The sequence below is a fragment of the Schistocerca cancellata genome, chromosome 3 (genome assembly GCF_023864275.1).
Source record: "Schistocerca cancellata isolate TAMUIC-IGC-003103 chromosome 3, iqSchCanc2.1, whole genome shotgun sequence".
NCBI lineage: Eukaryota > Metazoa > Arthropoda > Insecta > Orthoptera > Acrididae > Schistocerca > Schistocerca cancellata.
In genome coordinates, this window is record NC_064628.1 from 686,169,103 (window position 1) to 686,193,319 (window position 24,217).

The 24,217-nt window shown below is 37.6% G+C and overlaps 1 protein-coding gene across 1 annotated transcript; it reads left to right on the plus strand.

The window, feature by feature from the left end:
• On the plus strand, window positions 1-23,745 carry LOC126175668 (MAPK regulated corepressor interacting protein 2). The gene is made up of 6 exons (XM_049922581.1): window positions 1-135; window positions 247-337; window positions 747-859; window positions 12,780-12,833; window positions 13,046-13,102; window positions 21,864-23,745. Exons 1-6 carry the CDS (start codon window positions 84-86, stop codon window positions 21,932-21,934), a joined length of 438 nt encoding a protein of 145 aa, XP_049778538.1. The 5' UTR covers window positions 1-83; the 3' UTR covers window positions 21,935-23,745.
• Window positions 23,746-24,217: the final 472 nt, after the last annotated feature.

Sequence of the window (24,217 nt, forward strand, 5' to 3'; positions counted from 1 at the left end):
TCCTAAGGTCACCAAATGAACGATACACGGCATCGTGTACGGGGTATAGAAATCGCAGTTTGCGCAAGAAGAGTGCAGAGAAAATGTATACTGTCTCTAAAGGGCCAAGTAAAATCGTCGCTAAAACGAGGCGAGGTGCGTGATAGGATTAATAAGCGATGCGATTGAAAGTCCTGATGCCTATAATGTGATCTTCCTTGCCTGTCGTCAAGCTGAATACATGAAAATAATGAAATTTTATTGCAGGACTTTCACACTCACAGAACATAGAAAGGCTGGAAACACTGAGGGACCAGACGAAAAAGCCCTTGGACTCCGATCAGGGTCAAGTTATGAAGTAAGTGAATAACTGGATGAATATTGTATTTGTTTGTTTTGACAAAGTTTACGACGACCTGTTTAGCAATCGTTATCAAACACTTAATTATTATGTAATGCTAGGTCCAGATATATAATACGGGAAGATTCATCAAGAAATCCCTATAATTTACCCCTTTTTCATTTTCTAGTAAAATCAAACGGGAAGTAGTGTTGTTAGGTAGCCAAAGTGTTTTAGAGACAATTGTTTTCATCGGAGTTAGTAGTGCGCTAATTTGGGTCCTACGCTGTATAGAAATAAAACACCGTAGAATGTATTGGAAAGCAAGTGATATACTTATGAATATTAGGTTTATTTATATTACTTCTCGAAGAGATTATATACTAGAAAATTCTGCAGCGTTGTTTTGTTGGTTTTGTTGTTGCAGTGTGCCGAAACCCGTGTTCCACAGTGTGAACGGAAAACGATCCAATAATCAGAGAACGCAGCAAGAAGTTATTAGTCCACAACACGCCGAGCTGATAAACTTCGTTTGTGAATGTAAATAATATCATCATCTCTTGAAAAGTTCAAATTATGCAAATCACCCGAAGCATATGTTTGTTTACTTTCACTTCTTGGTTAATGAAATTAAAAAAAAAAAAAAAAATTAAAATATTAGCGGAGGTTGTGCTGTATATTTTGTTACATTTTGTTTTGTCGCAACGGAGTTTCGAAATAAGGGAAAAAGTTTTTTTATGAAGAATTATTACATTTATGTAGGATTTTGCATACTGGACTGAATTAGGTAAGTTGTTTAAATACCTACTGCTGAATTGTCTGAATGTTGGGGTAAACAGTACAAACTGGTGCAATTAAGGTGTCTGAAGAAATTATTCCCGCAACTATAGAGCAAATGCGTGAGAAATGTCAACATTTCTATTTTGGTCGGTAACAAACCATAATTGAGGCACTCTAGTGGTACTGTAGATTATCCAGGGGGAAAAAAAACACGTGAATTACCAAACAGAAAAAGTGCTCTTTATGCTTCATTAGAATGTTCTGTTGTGAATTGGAGAGGTAAAAACAGGAAATAATGTGAGTATTGATTGATTATAAAAAAGTACAGGGAATGAGAGAAACTTTCCTATAGCATTGAGTTAGTTGGTTTCATGTTCCAGTGATAACTTTGTAGGCTACAGTAAATTATCATGATGTGGTTGACTTTCTGAAGTGAAGAAACAGAAAAACCTGGATAAGTTGTAGAATAACAGGAAGTATGAAAGGTTCGTAGGACCTACATCAGGTGACATAAAAGGCACAGTTGAGTAAAGGTCGTCTTGCTGCTAGGCCAAATACCTGTTGTGGCAGTCATCTGAGTTGAAAGAAATATGAATATTATAATCTCATGCAAATGAAATTTTTGATGGTTTTTTTCATGACTTCACCAGTCCTGACTTAATATTTCTGTAAGCCGTGTAAATGAATAGTTGAGCTGACTCAAATGAAATCTCCCATTTATTACAAATTGCTGATATTGGGAAATGGGAACATGTTAGTTTTGGGCTCAGCCTGAGTATGAGAGGGTGACTGCAGAATCCTGAAGATTGTAATAAGAGAGAATGTTTGGGAAAGGCAACAATCACACAGTGTAGACTCACTGTGGATACAGGAGTCATAAGGTTGTCTTTTTAACAGCAGCTATAGGCAGGTATTCTTGAATTAAGTTAAAATATAATTATGTATATAACAGTTAAGAATGTGTATATGAAAAAAAAAAAGTTCATTCCTCTAGATAATCAGGTGGTTGCAAAATGACTCAACACCTTGATGGCCCCTGTGTTAAATTACCCTCTGGTAATGAAAATTTGAGCAGGTTGCTGCTGATAATAGCGGAGTATTTTATGTTGGTTGTGCCTCTTACTGTAATTGAGAGTTAGGTAACATTAATCATGGATTGTATCTAAATAGAAGGAAAAAGTGGATAAGATGGTGGTATTGCAGAAGTACAGGTATACCCATTGTCAAACAAGGCAGCTTTCTAGTAATTATACTAAGGGGGAATTTTTAATCAATAATTTTGGGATTTGAGAAATTAAATCTTGAATGCAGTTGTAATAATGGGAGGCCCCTATGAAATTTGTAAGAATACTCTGGAAAATAATTTTTTTTATTTCTTCAGAACATTGAAGAATTGATGAAGTATATCAAAATTGTATGTGTTTATAAGATTACCATAGTATGGAAAGTGCATGGGTTGCATCTACCAATACTGGATGTCACTTGGACCTGTGCTGTAATGATGGGGTGTAAGGTTTCATTGTGTGTTGAGAAATAGAGCAGAAGTGCTCTCTCATGTTTTCTTGGCATGAATGGACAATGATGTGCTCCCAGGAGTTTAGCAAAGTAATTGTTTACACTTTATGTACAATATTTCAACTACCAATGTAGTAGTCATATTCAGGTGCTGTGAGCTGTTCTGTTATGTGTAATATTTGCATCTTGGAGTCCAGGTGCCGAGTAAACATAGCAGCACAACTCGCAACACTTGAAGAAGATAAACTATCCCAAGAAAGCCCACTTCTGAAGTTCATGAACCCTCTGTAGAAAATGAATGCAGGAATATACCACAATCCTCTGTGTATTGCTCACATAGGGATTGTGAGGACAAGATTAGCTTAGTTACAGTGCACACAGATGTGTTTGTGTGTTTGAACAGTCATTCTTCTCACAATCCATATGTGAATGGAACAGGAAGAAGCCCTAATAATTGGTTCAATGGAAAGTATCTTCTCCTGTGCATGTTATAGAGGTTTCCAGAGTATTGATGTTGATGCTGACGGGGTCAGCCATTGAAATATTGTACATAAGGTGGAAATAATAACTGGGCTGAATACCTGGAAGCACGCCATTAAGTAATAGAACAGAATACTGACAATATATTTTTTGTTTTTATATTATTTCTTGGGATTTTTATCATGGTAGTTGACTGACCTGTGGTGCTTGAATTTATTTGTGTACACTGTCTGAACTATAGGCCACACTGAAAATTTCTGCAACCAATTACACATTGTTTTAAAATTGTCTTGCGTGTTTGTCAGTTAGTTTGTAATGTGTTCATCTTCATGTTTCACAAATTATGAAATACTTTTATTTTTATTTTTATTTGATAAATATAATAAGGACTGTAAAGTTCAAACAGGTTAACTGTGAAAATAAAATGGGTCTGGGTCTGGGTCTAGCTTGTTGTTATTGGTAAAGTATTTGACTATTTAGGACATGTGACAGTGAGACTGATCCCTCTTGAAGGTGTGGATCTGTGCTTTCAGAGTACTATTAGCTGCACACACAAACTTCATGGAGGTGTTGATGCATAGGCAGTGAAAGAATTCAGTGATCAGTTTCAGTGTGCCAGATTTATCTTGTGATTGGTATGAGCATAATATGTTTTGCTACACAGCATTTTGTTTAGGATTTTAACATTGGTATTAATACGGATAATCTTCATAAATGTGAAATTTCTCCCAGCACATAAAATGTATAAGATATGGTAGACAGGCACTGTAGAGAGACCAAAATCATCCTTTACAGATTCTAAAAGGGTCCTAATCATAGGCGGCAGTCAGGAACCACATTGACATCACATCTCCATAGAATATGACCAGTCCTGTTGGAAATACTTCCTGCATAAGGCAAATACATCATAAACTTTGGTGTCACCTTATTATTTTCGACTCTCTCCAGATACACAATTCATCATCTGAGCAACACGCATCTCATCTGTCATTCACTACAACCATTGTGGTGAAAGGTGACTTTGAGGTGGACTAACTTATCTGAGGGTCTGAGATTAACTGGAGTCTTCCAAATCAAAGTATGATTTACATCTTCATGATGACCTGGAAAGGAACGACTATGTCTGAAGAGTGACAACTATCAGTCTGAAGATATTGATTTGTATTATTATTTTTTTTTTTTTTTAAACACAGGCAACACTTCCAATAGAAGTGGTCATATGCTACAGAAACGTGATGTGAAACGTACGTTTTGACCACCATCTAAGATTTGGGCCCTGTCTGGGATCTGTCGATGATTTTACTTTGCGTAAGGGTAGTGAACATATTTTGCCAGCAGAATCAGTTTTCTTTGTAGATGGTTAGGCTCATTAAATTAAAATCTTTTGTGCTGTTTATTGTACAGGATAATGATACCAGAAACTCTTTCCTCTTGTCTGACCATTTGACACGAGGTTATTTTTTAACTTCAAGAAAACCTATGAATTTCTTACTTCCAGACTGAATTTGTCTCTGAGTATCCAGACCACACTCTCCAGATTTCTGCATCAGATCCTACAGAATTTGGAATTATTATTATTATTATCATTCTTTCTTTTCTCAGACGTTATGTCTGGTCAAAAATGGAAAGTGACGCAGACCTTGATCAAGCGTGACTTCCTTTTAACTGTACGGTATATGTTATATTGCATTTAGGAACTTTCGGGTAATTGAACATGTATAAATAATTACGGATTTCTGTAGTTGTTTATATAAGTTTGGATGTAGCTGTATTGCATTGATGTACTGGTGTATATTGTGTGGTATGACTCCTGTAGTTGATAGTGTAATTGGTATAATGTCAACTTTATCCTGATGCCACCTGTCCTTGACTTCCTCAGCCAGTTGGATGTATTTTTCAATTTTTTCTCCTGTTTTCTTCCGTATATTTGTTGTATTGGGTATGGATATTTCGATTAGTTGTGTTAATTTCTTCTTTTTATTGTTGAGTATGATGTCAGGTTTGTTATGTGTTGTTGTTTTATCTGTTATAATGGTTCTGTTCCAATATAATTTGTATTCATCATTCTCAAGTACATTTTGTGGTGCATACTTGTATGTGGGAACGTGTTGTTTTATAAGTTTATGTTGTAAGGCAAGCTGTTGATGTATTATTTTTGCTACATTGTCATGTCTTCTGGGGTATTCTGGATTTGCTAGTATTGTACGTCCACTTGTGATGTGATCTACTGTTCCTATTTGTTGTTTGCAAAGTCTGCATTTATCTGTTGTGGTATTGGGATCATTAATATTATGCTTGCTGTAATATCTGGTGTTTATTGTTTGATCCTTTATTGCAATCATGAATCCTTCCGTCTCACTGTACATATTGCCTTTTCTTAGCCATGTGTTGGATGCGTCTTGATTGATGTGTGGCTGTGTTAGATGATACGGGTGCTTGCCATGTAGTGTTTTCTTTTTCCAATTTACTTTCTTCGTATCTGTTGATGTTATGTGATCTAAAGGGTTGTAGAAGTGGTTATGAAATTGCAGTGGTGTAGGCGATGTATTTATATGAGTGATTGCTTTGTGTCTTTTGCTATCACTTCAGGCATTTGTGGTATCATCTTGTATGTGTCTGTTTCTGCTTGTATCCGCCGTGCATGCCTGTTATATTGTACCGGGTTTGACCATATGTTGCTCCACAAGTGTTTCATGTCTGTTATGTTTGGTGGATTGTCTATTTTAATGTATATTATGTTATCTATTGTCTGGTAAAATTTCTTTTGGTTTTTGTTGAATGTTTGGTTTTGTTTCCTTCTATTTTCACTTTTTTTTGTATCTTCTAAGTCGTTTGGCCAATGCTTGTAATTTCTGCTTCTTTTCATCTAATTGCTCTATCGCTTCTTGCTGTGAGATTTTACCTAACCTTTTTCATTTTTTTTCTGACATTTCATTTCTTATAAATTGTGTTAGCTGTCCGATGTCTTTTCTCAGTTTTTCTATTCTGATCTGTAGCCGGTGTTGCCATGCTGGTTTTGTGGGTTTCTTCTGTGTGTTGGTTGGTTCTGATCTCTGCCTAGTGTGTATATTTAGTGTAGTGAGTGCTCCTATATAAACCAGTAGTGGTAACTCTTCCATAGATGTGTTTTCATTTATTTTGTTGTGTATGAATGTGTTGATAGTTTTTATTGTTGTTTCGACTTGTGGGTTATTTGGCGGTCTATGCAAGAATGGTCTAATGTCTGTAATTGTGTCTTTGTATTCTATATATGTCAGCTGAAATTTTTCTTCTATATCTAACATGTGTGCCACCAGAACAAGCACAAATAGAACACGAAGTGACACACACATTAGATATAGAAGAAAAATTTCAGCTGACATATATAGAATACAAAGACACAAATACAGATATTAGACCATTCTTGCATAGACTGCCAAATAACCCACAAGTCGAAACAACAATAAAAACTATCAACACCATCATAAACAACAAAATAAATGAAAACACAACTATGGAATAGTTACAACTACTGGTTTATATAGGAGCGCTCACTACACTAAATATACACACTAGGCAGAGATCAGAACCAACCAACACACAGAAGAAACCCACAAAACCAGCGTGGCAACACCGGCTACAGATCAGAATAGAAAAACTGAGAAAAGACATCGGACAGCTAACACAAGTTATAAGAAATGAAATGTCAGAAAAGAAAACAAAAAAGGTTAGGTAAAATCTCACAGCAAGAAGCGATAGAGCAATTAGATGAAAAGAAGCAGAAATTACAAGCATTGGCCAAACGACTTAGAAGATACAAAAAAAGTGAAAATAGAAGGAAACAAAACCAAACATTCAACACAAACCAAAAGAAATTTTACCAGACAATAGATAACACACACATTGAAATAGACAATTCACTAAACATAACAGACATGGAACAGTTCTGGAGCAACATATGGTCAAACCCGGTACAGCATAACAGGCATGCACGGTGGATATAAGCAGAAACAGACACATACAAGATGATACCACAAATGCCTGAAGTGATAATTTTGCAACATGAAGTCACCCAAGCAATTAATTCTACGCACAATTGGAAAGCGCCTGGAAATGATAAAATAGCAAGTTTCTGGCTAAAGAAGTTCACCTCAACACATTCACATTTAACTAAATTATTTAACAGTTATATTGCAGACTCATACACATTCCCTGATACAGTTACACATGGAAACCTAGAGATCAAGCACACACAGCAAACCCAGCAAAATATCGCCCTATAACATGCCTACCAACAATATACAAAATATTAACTTCAGTCATTACACAGAAATTAATGACACACATAACACAGAACAAAGTTATAAATGAAGAACAAAAAGTATGCTGCAAAGGAGCACGAGGATGTAAAGAGCAACTGATAATAGATACAGAGGTGGCATATCATGCTATAACTAAACAAACGTCGCTGCACTACGCATTCATTGATTACCAAAAAGCTTTTGATAGTGTACCCCACTCATGGTTGCTACAGATATTGGAAATATACAAAGTAGATCCTAAATTGATACAGTTCCTAAACATAGTAATGAAAAATTGGAAAACCACACTTAATATCCAAACAAATTCAAATAATATCACATCACAGCCAATACGGATTAAGCGTGGAATATACCAAGGAGACTCATTAAGTCCTTTCTGGTTCTGTCTTGCTCTGAACCCACTATCCAACATGCTAAATTATACAAATTATGGATATAATATTACTGGAACATACCAACACAAAATCACACATTTGCTATACATGGATGATCTAAAACTACTGGCAGCAACAAATCAACAACTCAACCAATTACTAAAGATAACAGAAGTATTCAGCAATGATATAAATATGGCTTTTGGAACAGACAAATGTAAGATAAATAGCATAGTCAAGGGAAAACACACTAAACAAGAAGATTACATATTGGATAACCACAGCGACTGCATAGAAGCGATGGAAAAAACAGATGCCTATAAATATCTAGGATACAGACAAAAAATAGGAATAGATAATACAAATATTAAAGAAGAACTAAAAGAAAGATATAGACAAAGACTAACAAAAATACTGAAAACAGAATTGACTGCAAGAAACAAGACAAAAGCTATAAATACTTACGCTCTACCAATATTGACCTACTCATTTGGAGTAGTGAAATGGAGTAACACAGACCTAGAAACACTCAATACACTTACACGTTCACAATGCCACAAATATAGAATACATCACATACATTCAGCAACAGGAAGATTCACATTAAGCAGAAAGGAAGGAGGAAGGGGATTTATCGACATAAAAAAACCTACATTATGGACAGATAGACAATTTAAGAAAATTCTTTCTAGAACGAGCAGAAACTAGCAAAATACACAAAGCAATCACTCATATAAATACATCGCCTACACCACTGCAATTTCATAACCACTTCTACAACCCTTTAGATCACATAACATCAACAGATACGAAGAAAGTAAATTGGAAAAAGAAAACACTACATGGCAAGCACCCGTATCATCTAACACAGCCACACATCGATCAAGATGCATCCAACACATGGCTAAGAAAAGGCAATATATACAGTGAGACGGAAGGATTCATGATTGCAATACAGGATCAAACAATAAACACCAGATATTACAGCAAGCATACTATTAAAGATCCCAAGACCACAACAGATAAATGCGGACTTTGCAAACAACAAATAGGAACAGTAGATCACATCACAAGCGGACGTACAATACTAGCAACTCCAGAATACCCCAGAAGACATGACAATGTAGCAAAAATAATACACCAACAGCTTGCCTTACAACATAAACTTATAAAACAACACATTCCCACATACAAGTATGCACCACAAAATGTACTGGAGAATGATGAATATAAATTATACTGGAACAGAACCATTATAACAGATAAAACAACACCACATAACAAACCTGACATCATACTCACCAATAAAAAGAAGAAATTAACACAACTAATCGAAATATCCATACCCAATACAACAAATATACGGAAGAAAACAGGAGAAAAAATTGAAAAATACATCCAACTGGCTGAGGAAGTCAAGGACAGGTGGCATCAGGATAAAGTTGACATTATACCAATTATACTATCAACTACAGGAGTCATACCACACAATATCCACCAGTACATCAATGCGATACTGCTACATCCAAACTTATATATACAACTACAGAAATCCATAATTATTTATACATGTTCAATTACCCGAAAGTTCCTAAATGCAATATAACATATACCGTACAGTTAAAAGGAAGTCACGCTTGATCAAGGTCCGCGTCACTTTCCATTTTTAACCAGACCTAAGGTCTGAGAAAGGAAAGATGAGGATAATAATAAAAATAACAACAATAATAATAATAATAATTGTGGTGTCACCGCCAGACACCACACTTGCTAGGTGGTAGCTTTAAATCGGCCGCGGTCCATTAGTACATGTCGGACCCGCATGTCGCCACTGTCAGTGATCGCAGACCGAGCGCCACCACACGGCAGGTTTGAGAGACGTACTAGCACTCGCCCCAGTTGTACGACGACTTTGCTGGCGACTACACTGATGAAGCCTTTCTCTCATTTGCCGAGAGATAGTTAGAATTGGCTTCAGCTAAGTCCATGGCTATGACCTAGCAAGGCGCCATTAACCATTTCTAGAGAGAGTCTCACTTGTATCATCAAGAATGCTGTATACAAATGATGGATTAAAGTTAAGTATTCCAGCAGCTACGTACTTTTCTTTATAGCATTCATTACGTATCCTGTTTCAGACCTAAGCAAGCCTGCGTGAGTTAAGAGCGTGCCCTTTCGGCTTCCTCGCCTTGTGTCTAGACTGTCTTGTCTAGACACAACAACAATAATAATAAAAAATAATAATAATAATAATAATAGTTGTTGTTGTTGTTATTGCCAAGGTTCCTAGATTGATTCATTCAGTAGAAATATGAAGAGTATTGCGTGCTAATGATTTTTGTCTGTCCCCTACCAATGTTAATGATTTATATTACATATGAAATCAGCCAGTTTTGGGACCTTGTTGATTCAGATTTCTTTGTTTCTTTTTCCCTTACTTGAGTTTACCTGTACCCTTAACAGAATAGGTGTTTTTGAAAGTTGGTGTTTAATACAGTTTTTTTTCAGATTTTAGTAAAACTGAGCAAATGTTACAGCAGTATCATGCTACATATCAAATTAATGTAAAGCAAAACCTTTATAATGACGCCAGTTTCAGATTGCTCTCTGAACAGTGAACAATTTTCGTTTCTTGAAATTTAGAACCAAATGACCTCAGACATTTTTATTTTATGTTGACTATGGGTCCATATAGTAAACAAAAATAATAAACCGTGAGGTTCAAACCTTTGATTTCATATTTATTATGGACTGATACATTATCAATGCTGATACATTGTCACAATAGTAGCAGTTGCGTTGTGATGTATGGTTAGGTTGTCTTTTTTTTTCTCCCCCTTTGCTAATGCTTGGCATGGAAAAACAATACATTCACGTATGTCAGCATTTCACAAGACAGACAGGACTTGTTTGTCCATTCAAGGAGTGGAACCTTCAGGGGAGTGTTCCCAACACACTGCTTTGCTTCCCATTACTGTCATTGTGGTGGGTGGGGCACCGCTTTCTGGTTGAAAGTCTCTTCGGGTTTGTTGCTGGAGCCTCAAAGCAACGTGATTCAATATTTCGGAGATGCAACTGTTTTTCATCTTCAGGAGAGTGCTGCTGCTGCCGCTGAGAACTCGGGGGGCCTTAGCAGGAGCGGCAGCAGTATCCTCCTGAATATGGCGAACAGTTCGTTCACCGAAACATTGAAGAATCGAGTTGATTTTTAGGGTCCAGTCACAAACCTGAAGAGACTTTAAAGACTTACTGCACTGGGAAAGCCTGTGAAGTCACACTCCTTTCTTCTGCAGTCTAGAAAGGTGCAGCAAATAATACTCTATGTCCAGAACAGAAATTATCCTTCGATTTCCACATTCCATACACAGGGTGTACGCAGGAAGTCTGGTTCTCCATATAATTGCATAATTAACTGAATTTTTGTGAATTTACATTTTTACTGTTCATGTTATATATCCTGAAAGTACTTCCGGGTGTATTAAAACTGAACAGTGTGCTGGACTAGGACTTGAACCTGGAGTGTTGCCTCTCATAGTTAATGTGGAGGTTGACTGAAAAACCACGTGCATAGCTGTGCACATTAGTATGCCACATGACTAGCTGGTACTCACATCCACCTCAGTTACAAGATTCACAAACATTTCAAAAAATGTTCTCGCACATTCACATGGATTACACTGGACACAAATGGATGGGGTACACAATTTGCACCCTGGTTAGGGAAAAGGGGGGCGGCAACAGTGACAAGCGGCTTATCTGGCCAACTCTATACTAGTAACGTAGCCAAATTCAGATTAACATGCCGACATGGCTAAAAAGCCAGAAAAACAGAGGAGACTTTTACTGACAGTACTGTCCAGGTATGACTCACTTACAGAGACTTTACAGCTTTACCTCTGCCAGTACCTCTCTGCTAATTTCGAAACTTCGCAGAATTGCACCTGCATATATACCTACAGTTAGTCAGCATATGAAATATTTTGAGTAACCTCATCTGTTCAAATTTGATAATCAATTACAGGACATTCTTAATTGTAAACAACTATGCAGCTATTCTTTCAAATTTCCACATTTTTGTCAGTCATTTGGATTTGTTTCACATCCCCTACAAATGAACAGTATAGTTCGTAGTGGATCACATGAGAATTTTGTTACAGTAATCCACATCTACATATACAGACTGCGAGCCACTGCATGGCGTGTAGTGGAGGGTACTTTGTGCCAATACAAGTAATTTCCTTTCCTATTCCGTTCCCAAATGAAGCAAGGGAGGAATGACCACATGTATGTCTCCACATGAGCCCTAATTTATCTTATCTTGTTTTCATGGTCATTATGCAAAATGTAAGTGCTTTGCCTATTCCCTAAACTTTTTTAATGGTGTCTCACAGAATGTCATCTTCCCTCTAAGGTACCGGTAACAAACCTAGCAGGATGCCCTTGAATTGCTTCAATGTTTTTCTTTAATCCCACCTAATGGGGATCCCAAACAGTCAACAAGTGTTCTATACATGCTGTCCTCCATAGATGTGCTACAGCTTCCTAAAACCTTTCCAATAAACTGAAGTCAACCATTTGTCTTCCATACTGGCATTCTTAAGTGCTCATTGAAACCAGTTTCACTTGTAAATCAGTGTGAATACTACTATAATCATAGACTGCTGTGTCATTTGATTTTTAACAGCGTACCCCTGCTCCATTTGAGATTTCTAACAGTTTGTTTAGACCAAAGCCCACCCCCTCCCAAAATCTATATAATTTTCCATTGCACCAACTTTCTGATGAAATCGGGTCAGATTTACTGCATCTATGAAATAAATGCAGTGTGTGAATTGAGTGATAACATACTGGTGTGAGTAATCATTAGTAGAAGTCCATAGCTTTTTGTACTAATGAGCACTTTCTAGATTTGGAGTGTACATGTTGGTCTTCATGGTCTGTGCTCAGTGCTATTGTTTTATGTTATATATTGCTCTACCAAAAGAGTTAACAATTGTGTTATCATTTCAGCTTGGCATAGGATATGCAAAGAATATGAGCAAGAACCATCAGAACATGATCGAGGTGAGTATTCCTCTTGCACCTCAGGACTTTGATTTTGAATTATGTATGTACCTTTATACTCTAGATTAAGGTTAGTCCATTTTATTACTTTGCCTAATTTTCTTTTCTTTTGTGAACTCCACATAAATATATATAGCAATTTTTAGTTAGGTTTTGTCGTGTAATTGCATTATATTGTTCACGCATTCCGTTTTCTCCATTTCTGTTCACAGGTTCTAATCATTGTATAGTCTATTACAATGATGGCGAACGAAGTCCAGTTTTACAGGGTAAGTCTATATGAACCAGATAACTGACAGTTTGTAAACATATGTCTAAATACTTGCTTCAGCATCTATACTTCTGTTAATTTAGAGCTCAAATTTAAGCACTGGGAACATTTAACAGGGTTTGTATTGATACTTTGGCACCATTAAAATCGTGACTCCGAATAAAATTTGTGCTAATAGCCCATGAGAAACAAAGCATGATTTAGACATGTTGATGAGTTTATTTATTCTATATGGAGGCCGTGTGGGTGGGCAATGATAGGAATAAACAGAAGAATAAAAATATCCTAAAGTGCTTTTGCAAAGATAAATGGAATTTTCCAAACTAAGTATTCAGTAAATCTGTGAAGGGAAGTTTACAATCAGTGTGAATTATCAGTTTTGACTTATGGCAGTAAGGCAGTTTAATGTGAAAACAGTTCAGAAATTGAAAGTTTTTCAGTGACTGATGGACACACAAGTGTTCTAAATTACTGGGGAGTCATGAAAACGAACAAATGGATCAGGGTGCAGACTATATTTGAAGAAGTAATGCTGACTATAATGAAAATGAAATGATGGCACCAGGGCACATAGCCAGATGAAGAAATGGTAAATGGACCAAGGAAGTTCTTTGCAGATGTGAAGCGGTAAGAAAAGTCAGAGACAACACACTAATGGAAGATATGTAGACAACATTAGAAGACATGCAGAAGAAATGTGGAGGTGTTTAGCTGAAGACCATAATGCATGGAAATGTCTGGAGGAGACCTTTATTCAGCAAAACAGGTCAGAATGCTGGCAACAATATAGCTAAGTGCTACATTTTCCATTGAACTTTATCAGGATGCTGGGAAATTCACAACTGAAAGAGGGGACAACCAAGGAGATTCTGTGTCACCGAAACTTTTCTCAGGAGACACAGAGAAAGCGTTCAGATACTTAAAGTGGAAATAATTGATTTTAATGATATAACTAAGAATAACTGTACCACCTTCATTTTTGATGACGACATTGCACTTTTTGCATCTAGTGCAGGTAAAATTACACAGTGAGTGGAGCAATGTAATAAAGCAAGTTTGAATGTAGTCCATAAATCAATTAATAGTGATGTATAATCAACATAACGGAATCAAACTGGAGTACTACAACACAGTTATATAACTAGTGGATTAATTCTGAATGAAGCAAAAGAAAAGTAAACCAGAAGAGTAAAAATGAGCTGATCTGTTTTTGAGAAGGTAAACATTGCTCAGAAGCAAGGTATTAGGGATTTTTACAACCAGTTTTGTGTTATCCAGTGAGATATGGAATTTTGATGTGGAAATCAGTCTTAATATGAAGATTACTTGTTAGGACTTACTAGAAGAGACAGTATAACAAACATATGAATCGGGGTATATTCTGGAGTGTAAAAGTAATTATGACTGATGTTGTCTGGATGGTGGCTGGTAGTTATCTTCCAAGAGATAGCAAGGAAATGCAGTCACATCGTAATGGAAGGTGGGTAGGTGACATTAGAAAACTTGGAGGAGTGAGGTGGACTCATAGCAATAAAGACAGTAATGCATAAAAAAAATTGTAGAATATTTCTGTATCCAGCAGTGGATGTCAAGTGGGTGATGTTTATGTTGAAAGGTGTTATTCCAGAAGGGGATTGTGTGAGTCTTCCATCTGTTGAATATGTATACTGGGTGAGTCACGAGGTTTTTCCCAGTTTCTGGAGGGTATTCCTTAGGTTACTTGGAACAAAAAATGTAGTTAAAGTAATGGGATCAGATCCATAATTAAGTAGCTACAGTAATTGAAAAACTCAGCCAAAGACAGGGAAAAACTTTTATTTTAGGATTTCACTATCTAAAACGCACATAATAATTAATTTAAACAATTTTGTAGCAGTTTCTTACATTCAGAGTGGATTTATAGCAAGTGTTCAAAATTTCCTCCCTGCATGTGAAGGCAAAGATTCCCATGTGAGTAGCATTTCGTAATTTCACATGCTTGTTCCTTATTGGTGTTACGGCATCAAAAATGCATTGTATCGATTCTTCTCATGTTTCCATCTTAACTTCATACACAATGTCTTTCATCCACCCCCAGATGCAGTAATCTAGAGTTGTTAAATCTGGGGATCTGACAGGCCAGTTGAATCTGGGGATCTGACAGGCCAGTTGATAGGGCCCCTCACGACCTATCCATCAATGTGGGAATTTCTGATTAAGATAAGCTGGTACCACATGGTGGAAGTGTGCAGGTGCCCTGTCATTTTGGACGAACATGTTGGCGTCTTGTTTCCAGAGGAGTACCTTCAAGAAAGTACAGTAAGACTTCTTGTAAAAGGTTACTGTACATCTGACCATTTAAATTTTCCAGGAGAATAAACAGCCCCAGTAACTGTTCACACACAACACCACACCAGACATTGACACTGAATCTGTGTTTGAATTGAGATACTATCGTGGCATGGGGATTTTTGTCTGCCCAGACATGCATGTTATGCATGTTGTTGATGCAGATTGTCTCATCACTGAACATTATGAAGTGATAGAGCTACCAGTTTCAATTTAACCAGTTACAAAAGTGCAAATGTTTTGCACAACTATGAGGTCCTAAATGGTGAACTTTCTGCACATGAAAAGGATACAGTCCATTCTCATGAAGAATCCTACATACCTTAGATTGTGAAACTTTCAATCGGGTAGCTAGGCACCTTGTACTTGAGCGAGGACTGCGCTCCACTAAATTAAGAATGTTTTCCTCTTCTTGAAAGTCACGATGTCTTTCGGAGTGAATATGAATACTAGGAAGAGTACCAGTTTCTAGCAATGTTCAATATGTTTCACAAAATGTTTGGCACTCAGAATTCTATAATTAGGATACCAACGGTGATATTCTGCAACAGGAGCTTTCGCATCACCATCACAGAAGCCCAAAATGTACACCCTCTCTCCATACTCCTGCAATGAAAACTTGTATGGCATTGCAAAGTGTACTGTACACAGGAGACAATAACAGTAAACAGTGACTGCAGTATCGACAACGTGGTTGTTATGCAAATGTAACACTCGCTGCACTTGTCTACCTAAGACTGATTGGGTGTCCTGTGAAAACAAGTGTAGTGCTCCATACACCATGGTATGTTTTGGAACTCTGTTGTAGCTCCTTAATTATGGATCTAATAACATTACTGTATTCATAGTTTTTGTTTCAAGTAATCAAAGGAATAACCTCCAGCAACCGGGGGAAACGTCGTGACTCACCCTGTAGATGTAGTTGTAAAAGTTCAGAAGGTTGATATATTAGGAATTTAAAAAATAATTATTTCTCCTCTTACACTCATTGCCAAAACTAAATGTTGTTGTTGTTGTTGTTGTTGTTGTGGTCTTCAGTCCTGAGACTGGTTTGATGCAGCTCTCCATGCTACTCTATCCTGTGCAAGCTTCTTCATCTCCCAGTACCTGCTGCAACCTACATCCTTCTGAATCTGCTTAGTGTATTCATCTCTTGGTCTCCCCCTACGATTTTTACCCTCCACGCTGCCCTCCAATACTAAATTGGTGATCCCTTGATGCCTCAGAACATGTCCTACCAGCCGATCCCTTCTTCTGGTCAAGTTGTGCCACAAACTTCTCCTCTCCCCAATCCTATTCAATACTTCCTCATTAGTTATGTGATCTACCCATCTAATCTTCAGCATTCTTCTGTAGCACCACATTTCGAAAGCTTCTATTCTCTTCTTGTCCAAACTGTTTACCGTCCATGTTTCACTTCCATACATGGCTACACTCCATACAAATACTTTCAGAAATGACTTCCTGACACTTAAATCTATACTCGATGTTAACAAATTCCTCTTCTTCAGAAACGCTTTCCTTGCCATTGCCAGTCTACATTTTATATCCTCTCTACTTCGACCATCATCAGTTATTTTGCTCCCCAAATAGCAAAACTCCTTTACTACTTTAAGTGTCTCATTTCCTAATCTAATTCCCTCAGCATCACCCGACTTAATTCAACTACATTCCATTATCCTCGTTTTGCTTTTGTTGATGTTCATCTTATATCCTCCTTTCAAGACACTATCCATTCCATTCAACTGCTCTTCCAAGTCCTTTGCTGTCTCTGACAGAATTACAATGTCATCGGCGAATCTCAAAGTTTTTATTTCTTCTCCATGGATTTTAATACCTACTCCGAATTTTTCTTTTGTTTCCTTTACTGCTTGCTCAATATACAGATTGAATAACATTGGGGAGAGGCTACAACCCTGTCTTACTCCCTTCCCAACAACTGCTTCCCTTTCATGTCCCTCGACTCTTATAACTGCCATCTGGTTTCTGTACAAATTGTAAATAGCCTTTTGCTCCCTGTATTTTACCCCTGCCACCTTTAGAATTTGAAAGAGAGTATTCCAGTCAACATTGTCAAAAGCTTTCTCTAAGTCTACAAATGCTAGAAACGTAGGTTTGCCTTTCCTTAATCTTTCTTCTAAGATAAGTCGTAAGGTCAGTATTGCCTCACGTGTTCCAGTATTTCTACGGAATCCAAACTGATCTTCCCCGAGGTCGGCTTCTACTAGTTTTTCCATTCGTCTGTAAAGAATACGTGTTAGTATTTTGGAGCTGTGGCTTATTAAACTTATTAAAAATAAATAGGTAAAATAAACTCTTGTCCATGCAGTGAAGAGCACAAAAATTATTTTTAATGTGTCAGAGACACTGTAAGTTAATGTTGCTCATCTGTTTTCATTAGTTGCACATAGTAGTTGTTGCTTAAAATGATATTTTACAGCTCATCATGTTTGTAAAGCAAGATATCATTGCCTTTTGTTCCACAATGCCATCCATCTGTGGCTGATGTTAAAGGCTGTAGAATATCCCATAATTGACATTGCTCTGTGTGTTCAGCACAAAGTTAAATGTTCAGTAATGGGTGGTAGGTGGTCATGCTGTCCCAGCCACCCTAAACTGCATGTAATCAATCATGACTGGAATATAAAAAAAGAATGATCTACTAGAAGGCCCTATGCATTAGGTCTTGATGTAAAAGTGCAGTGGAAAGAGCTTTCCAGTTTCATTAGTATTGTGTTTTGAAATGTCAGAGTGCTGACAAGTATGGGATCACAACTGACCTGTCCGCAGATGGTAGGGTAGATCATGTTGTATCTGGTACTCTGAAGTATGTTGCCAAAATACTGGTTGTCATATTAAATAGCAGGGGAGTAAAACACTGTTGTTTTATAAGGTGCATAAGTGTTCATATTTTATAGTTCAAAATTCTATCACATTTGTATATTAATGTAGGCTGTTATGCCTAGCTGTGTTATCTATTTCTGTTGCCTTGATAGTTTACAAGAGGATCTTCAAACTTCATGTGGGGTATACTCTGCTTATTATGTATGCATCTACTATTAATGGAAAATGAGTCTTGCCATGGGAATGCCACAGTAAACTTGCTGTTGCTTACAGCAAAGAATCTGTTGTAACAGCTTACCAGCATTTACTTTCGGATCAGAGAGAGGATAACTTTCTCAGGCAGCCTTTTTAAAATTGAATGCAGTATGAAGATTATTGACTGAAGTGAGTGCATTATTTGTTACTCCACGTGAGAGTTTGGGTCCATAATTTGGGATGTGCTCCAGGACACCTTACTTAATTACTTTTTACAAACACAGTGAAGACTAAATAAGGAGCTGCAGTAACTCTAGACTACTCACAGTTGTTGCAGTATAAACGTGGGTGTGCCTTCCTCAGACAGGGATGATGTCCACTTAAGAGCAGAGCTTAACAGCATGACTGTTGGTTTATGTTCTTTGTACCACACCTCATGGACATTTGGAGTCTCATACTTTAGCTTTACTTTCACCTTTGAACCCAAAGTGGTCAACTATACAGTTAATGTTGATATAAAGTGGAATGAACTGAACATGTCAAGTGACAAATGTTCTGTGAAAGATGAAAAGCAAGACTACAAGAAGCATGGTTCCTACATACATGTATAAATATCTTATATGCAGCTAGATGTAGATAGCTGAAGTCATTTTCTAAGGATGGTGACATAATATATTAGCAGAGAATATCTTCTTTAGATATTCCATTGTTTTTCATTTAACGCATCTCTCTTAAGTCTGATTCAAAACTTTTTTGCCCTATTTCATCCTTCTGCTATTTCTTTCATGCCCTTTCCTCAAAATCATCTTATCAAGATCCAGCAATCTTTCTGTTACTGTTACTTACATTTACCTTAAGGTAGTAATTATTGGGGGGCAGTGGCCTTGCCATAGTGCTTGTACTGGTTCCCTTCAGATAACTGTGTTTAAGCGCTGTTGAGCTTGGCTAACACTTGGATGGGTGACCATCTGGGTCTGTCAGGCACTGTTGGCAAGTGGAGTGCACTCATTCCTTGTGAGGCCAACTGAGGAGCTGCTTGATTGAGGAATAGTAGCACTGGTCACAGAAGCTGATAATGGCTGGGAAACCGCTGTGCTGATCACATGCTCCTCCATATCCGCATCCAGGATGCCTATTAGCTGTTGATGACACGGTGGTTGATAGGTACAGTTGAACTGTACAAGGCCTGTTTGAATGGAGTTTAGTTAATCATTATTTGGGATATTGATGTAATTATTTCTGATTTTGCACTTGATTGATGGAAATTTATATTTGTAGCAAGTGTGAAAGAGATTTATAAATGTGTAGTAAAAATTGATAATAATTATTATAGTTGGTCCACTTCACAATTTACTGTTGTATTCTAAAATTGGACTTTATCCTGGATCATTGCTAATAACAGACAGTGTTGTACCATATGAGCCATCCAGTAAAGTGTCGCCCTACTAGACCTTTTCTTCTGCAGTTCCTACATCGCAAAGGCTCTCCCTTGTCTAAACTGGCACCCTTATGTTCCTAGGGTCCTGATGTTAACAGAATCCCTGTATTACTACTGGTTGAATTACACTGCCCTGTATTTTTTTTTCTTTTTATCCACCCAGCACCCTGTTTACAAGTGCATGGATAGTGAGATTTCTTACCATTTGTGTAATTTCACTTACCTGTAGGCCCCATGTTGTAACATTGTGCTCTGTCCTGTTCAGCCACTGCATCTAATTTCACTAGCTGTACAAGAAACACTGCAATTGAGCACCTGTAATTGGCAACTTCACCACTCTAACAGACCTTCTATCTCACTGATGAAATTAACCACTCATAATCATGTAATCTGAAACCACAGTTTCTTTGTCATTTGTACTTTCCTATACTTTTAAGTGATGCAATCCCACCTTGTGCAGATATTGTGACATTACACACTGCTGGCATGCCCCTGACAATCACTGCTCTACTCCTCCCCTTTCCAATAATGGTATCAATTTTGGAGACAGTATTTTTGTAGCATGCTCACACTAATGCTAAAGAATAAGTGTCTCACATAAAGATAGTGTCATTTTAAGTTTAGTACATACTGTGCACTGGAGCTACTGCAGATTGTTTAAAGTTTAGGTATGATAAGGCAAGTAAACAATGTTCCTTTATTACATGTACCAACAGATATCCTCCAAATCTTCTTGACTCATTAGTATCGTGTGCCAGACTGGGAGTCTAACTCAGATCATGGTTATTGGAGGCAACACTGCATGGAGTAATTAATGATAATTTCATGTTGCTCAGTGGCTTGGTGAAAGTCTTTTAACTGGGCATTAGTTCTGTTACTTGCATGTCCCTAACCTGCCCCAGTTGTAAAATCAGGATGAGGGACCTACAGTTTAATGTGGAATGTGAACCACATGTTGTTTCTGGCAAATCTCCACATCAGTGAGAAGTGAATGCTTGGTTAAAATGCAGACTGGGATTTGATCCCACAACCTTGTGGCTTCCAGGCACCAAATTTACCAGTAGACAACCAGGCATGATTGAGTAATTTAAACTGGACTTGTGATCTGACAGTAGTTAAGGCACTAAAAATGGGTTGCACCCCAGTCTGGCCATCCTGATTTAGGTTTTCCATGGTTTCCATAAATTAAGCGTAAATGCCAATATTGTTCCTTCCCCATTGTTGTCCTGTAAGAGCTTGTGCTTCATCACTATGACATGGTCAGATAGACATTACAGTCTAACATTGCCTCCTCCCTTCATCACACTCTGATAGAAAGTTTGCATGTTAATGCCCCCCCCCCCCCCCCCCCCAACTTTCTCAAAGGTTCTCATGGCTCTTCAGCATTTTGTGATGGGCAAACAGCCCCTATAAGAAAGGATATGCTTTAAAATTGCTTAGCTACAGTCTAGGCGTAGCTTAATAATGAAATATTCACTCTGCAGGTGTGTGTGTGTGTGTGTGTGTGTGTGTGTGTGTGTGTGTGTGTGTGTGTGTTTGTGTGTGAGTAAGCAATAAATGATGGTTATTTATAGTTTTTTTAATGTAATAATACACCACAGGGAAGAGTAGAGCAAGAATGTAAACAGCTTATAATTTCGTATTTACCTGAGGATTGCATAAAACAAAAATTTGAATGTTTTTTAAAGTAGATGTGTAACACAAATAATACTTTTGTTTAATTTTCAAAGCTGAGTGTTGAATTAATATGTTCTGTTGTCTTCAAAAGAAACTGCAACCCATGAATCTTCTCTGTTGAACTGCTCAACATGAAAGCTGAATAAATTACAATTACACACTACTGCAGAACTCCACATTCTCTTGAAGCTGTTCAAGCTATGAGTGTTATTTGCTCTACCACTAATTTTATAAAACCATAAATGAAGTATTAATAAGATATTATTTCATTTTGCAGATTTTAAACCATTTGACCTCGAATCTTGGTGGGGTAAACGATTGTTCAATAACATCACAAAATCTATATAAACAGTCTTTTCCATGAGTAAGCAAAATGGATCACAACAACACTGCTCAGACTACTTTGTGCACTGTGCAGTTGATGTTGATATTACAGCAGACAGTAGGCTCACATCTAGATGATTGAGAAGTGATATCTCCTTCATGAATTGGGCAGCTGGTAGTGTGTGGAAAATTTGTAGTGGCTCTTACCAGTAGCACACAGTGCCGTAGCCGAGCAGACAAAAAACAAAACTACATGACTTGCCAATCATCACTGCAGTTCAGCTATGAAACATTCATTAACTATGACTGATATCTCCGTGTGGTGTAAGTGTAAGACTAATAACAAATATTTCATTTGTGTGATTCCTGTGTGAACTAGTGCAAGAAGGACATTTATCTCATTCAATCCATAAAGGTTCTTTATGCGGAAAGTGACATTGGACACATACAGCTACCCAGAAGAAATTAAATGTAAGGATGAATCGACAGTGAAATACATTCACAGTATTTTTAATCCACCAAGTCATGTTGTTTCGTTTGTGCTCCAGCTTCTGGTGCTGCAGTAACTTGTGACGTGGTGAGATAGTGATGAGAGTGAGAATATAGACTAGTCCTTGTAGCAGCCAAAGAAAGCAAGAAGTTTCCACCTTAAATTTTTAAAAAAATAATATGTATGCCACTAGTGCTGCAGGTGAGGAACATTGTAGTTACTTCAGTTTTATAATGGACAAGGTGTAAAATTGAAGTAATTCTGTGTTCATCAGACCAACAGATGCCTTTGCAATACTATTTATTTGCATCTTGCAATCAATGTGCACCAAGATATGTATATATTTTAATAATGATGCAGGAAGTTAATAGTAATGTTGTTATAATATGAAGTCCCTTGTAATGCCAAATGAGTTTGGCATGAACCATTGGTTAAACATTTCTGAGTTTCCTATAGTAGTGACATAATGTATTGATGATGAATTGCAACCCTTGAAGCATTTAAAATGTTAATGAGAGTTATTTTTTGATCTTTACTGCATTTGAAACCTCTTTGCTAATAGCTGTTGTTTGTTGCTTGTTTGATGAAAAAGAGGAAATTATACTTTGAAAAATTTTAGATGATGAACTTTTCTCGGATTGATGGCAGTAACATTGTTACTTTTCATACACTACTGCCTTAAATGTTGTGAATTATAAGTTTTTTTATAAATCTATATTTTTCCTGTATTTGTTGATTTTATATGAGGAATTTATCAAATGTTCACAGATTTATATATGTTTATACTTCATAATTGTACAATAATTATGACATATAATATAATCAGTCATTTATTACAGAACCACTTTAAAATTTTGAATGTTAAGTGTATGTAATTTTGCAGATGTGATCTGAAATTGTTAATGCACCAATCATATAAGATTGAAATATGTTCCAGTGAAAATTTTAATCAATTTGTATACAATATTTTAGAGAGTTTATGATTATTATTGTGTGTTCCACATCTTCCGAAATGAGTTGTAGAGCTATTTCAAATGTACTTGAAATAAGTCAAAACATACCATATGTATAACTTCTGCCTGATGGTCGATTCTGTAACTTAAATTTTTGTTTCAAATTTTTGAAAACGTCCAGTAGTTCCTGTTAATTTTTTTTATCATTTTTGAAAAAAAATTTACATGTTATTGCTTATGAGAGTTCCTCATACTGGTTTAATTTCTGTGTATCATCATTGAACATAGATGAATACATTGCCCCAAAGCTGCAGTTCATTGTGCATGGACAGTTAAAAGTTGTGCATTGTCTCCCACTCCCTCCCCCCCTCTCCCACTCCCTCCCCCCTCTCCCACTCCCTCCCCCCCTCTCCCACTCCCTCCCCCCTCTCCCACTCCCTCCCCCCTCTCCCACTCCCTCCCCCCTCTCCCACTCCCTCCCCCCTCTCCCACTCCCTCCCCCCTCTCCCACTCACTCCTCCCCCTCTCCCACTCCCTCCCCCCTCTCCCACTCCCTCCCCCCTCTCCCACTCCCTCCCCCCTCTCCCACTCCCTCCCCCCTCTCCCACTCCCTCCCCCCTCTCCCACTCCCTCCCCCCCTCTCCCACTCCCTCCCCCCCTCTCCCACTCCCTCCCCCCTCTCCCACTCCCTCCCCCCCAAAAAACCCTACTCCCTCCCCCTCTCCCACTCCCTCCCCCCTCTCCCACTCCCTCCCCCCCTCTCCCACTCCCTCCCCCCTCTCCCACTCCCTCCCCCCCAAAAAACCCTACTCCCTCCCCCTCTCCCACTCCCTCCCCCCTCTCCCACTCCCACTCCCTCTCCCA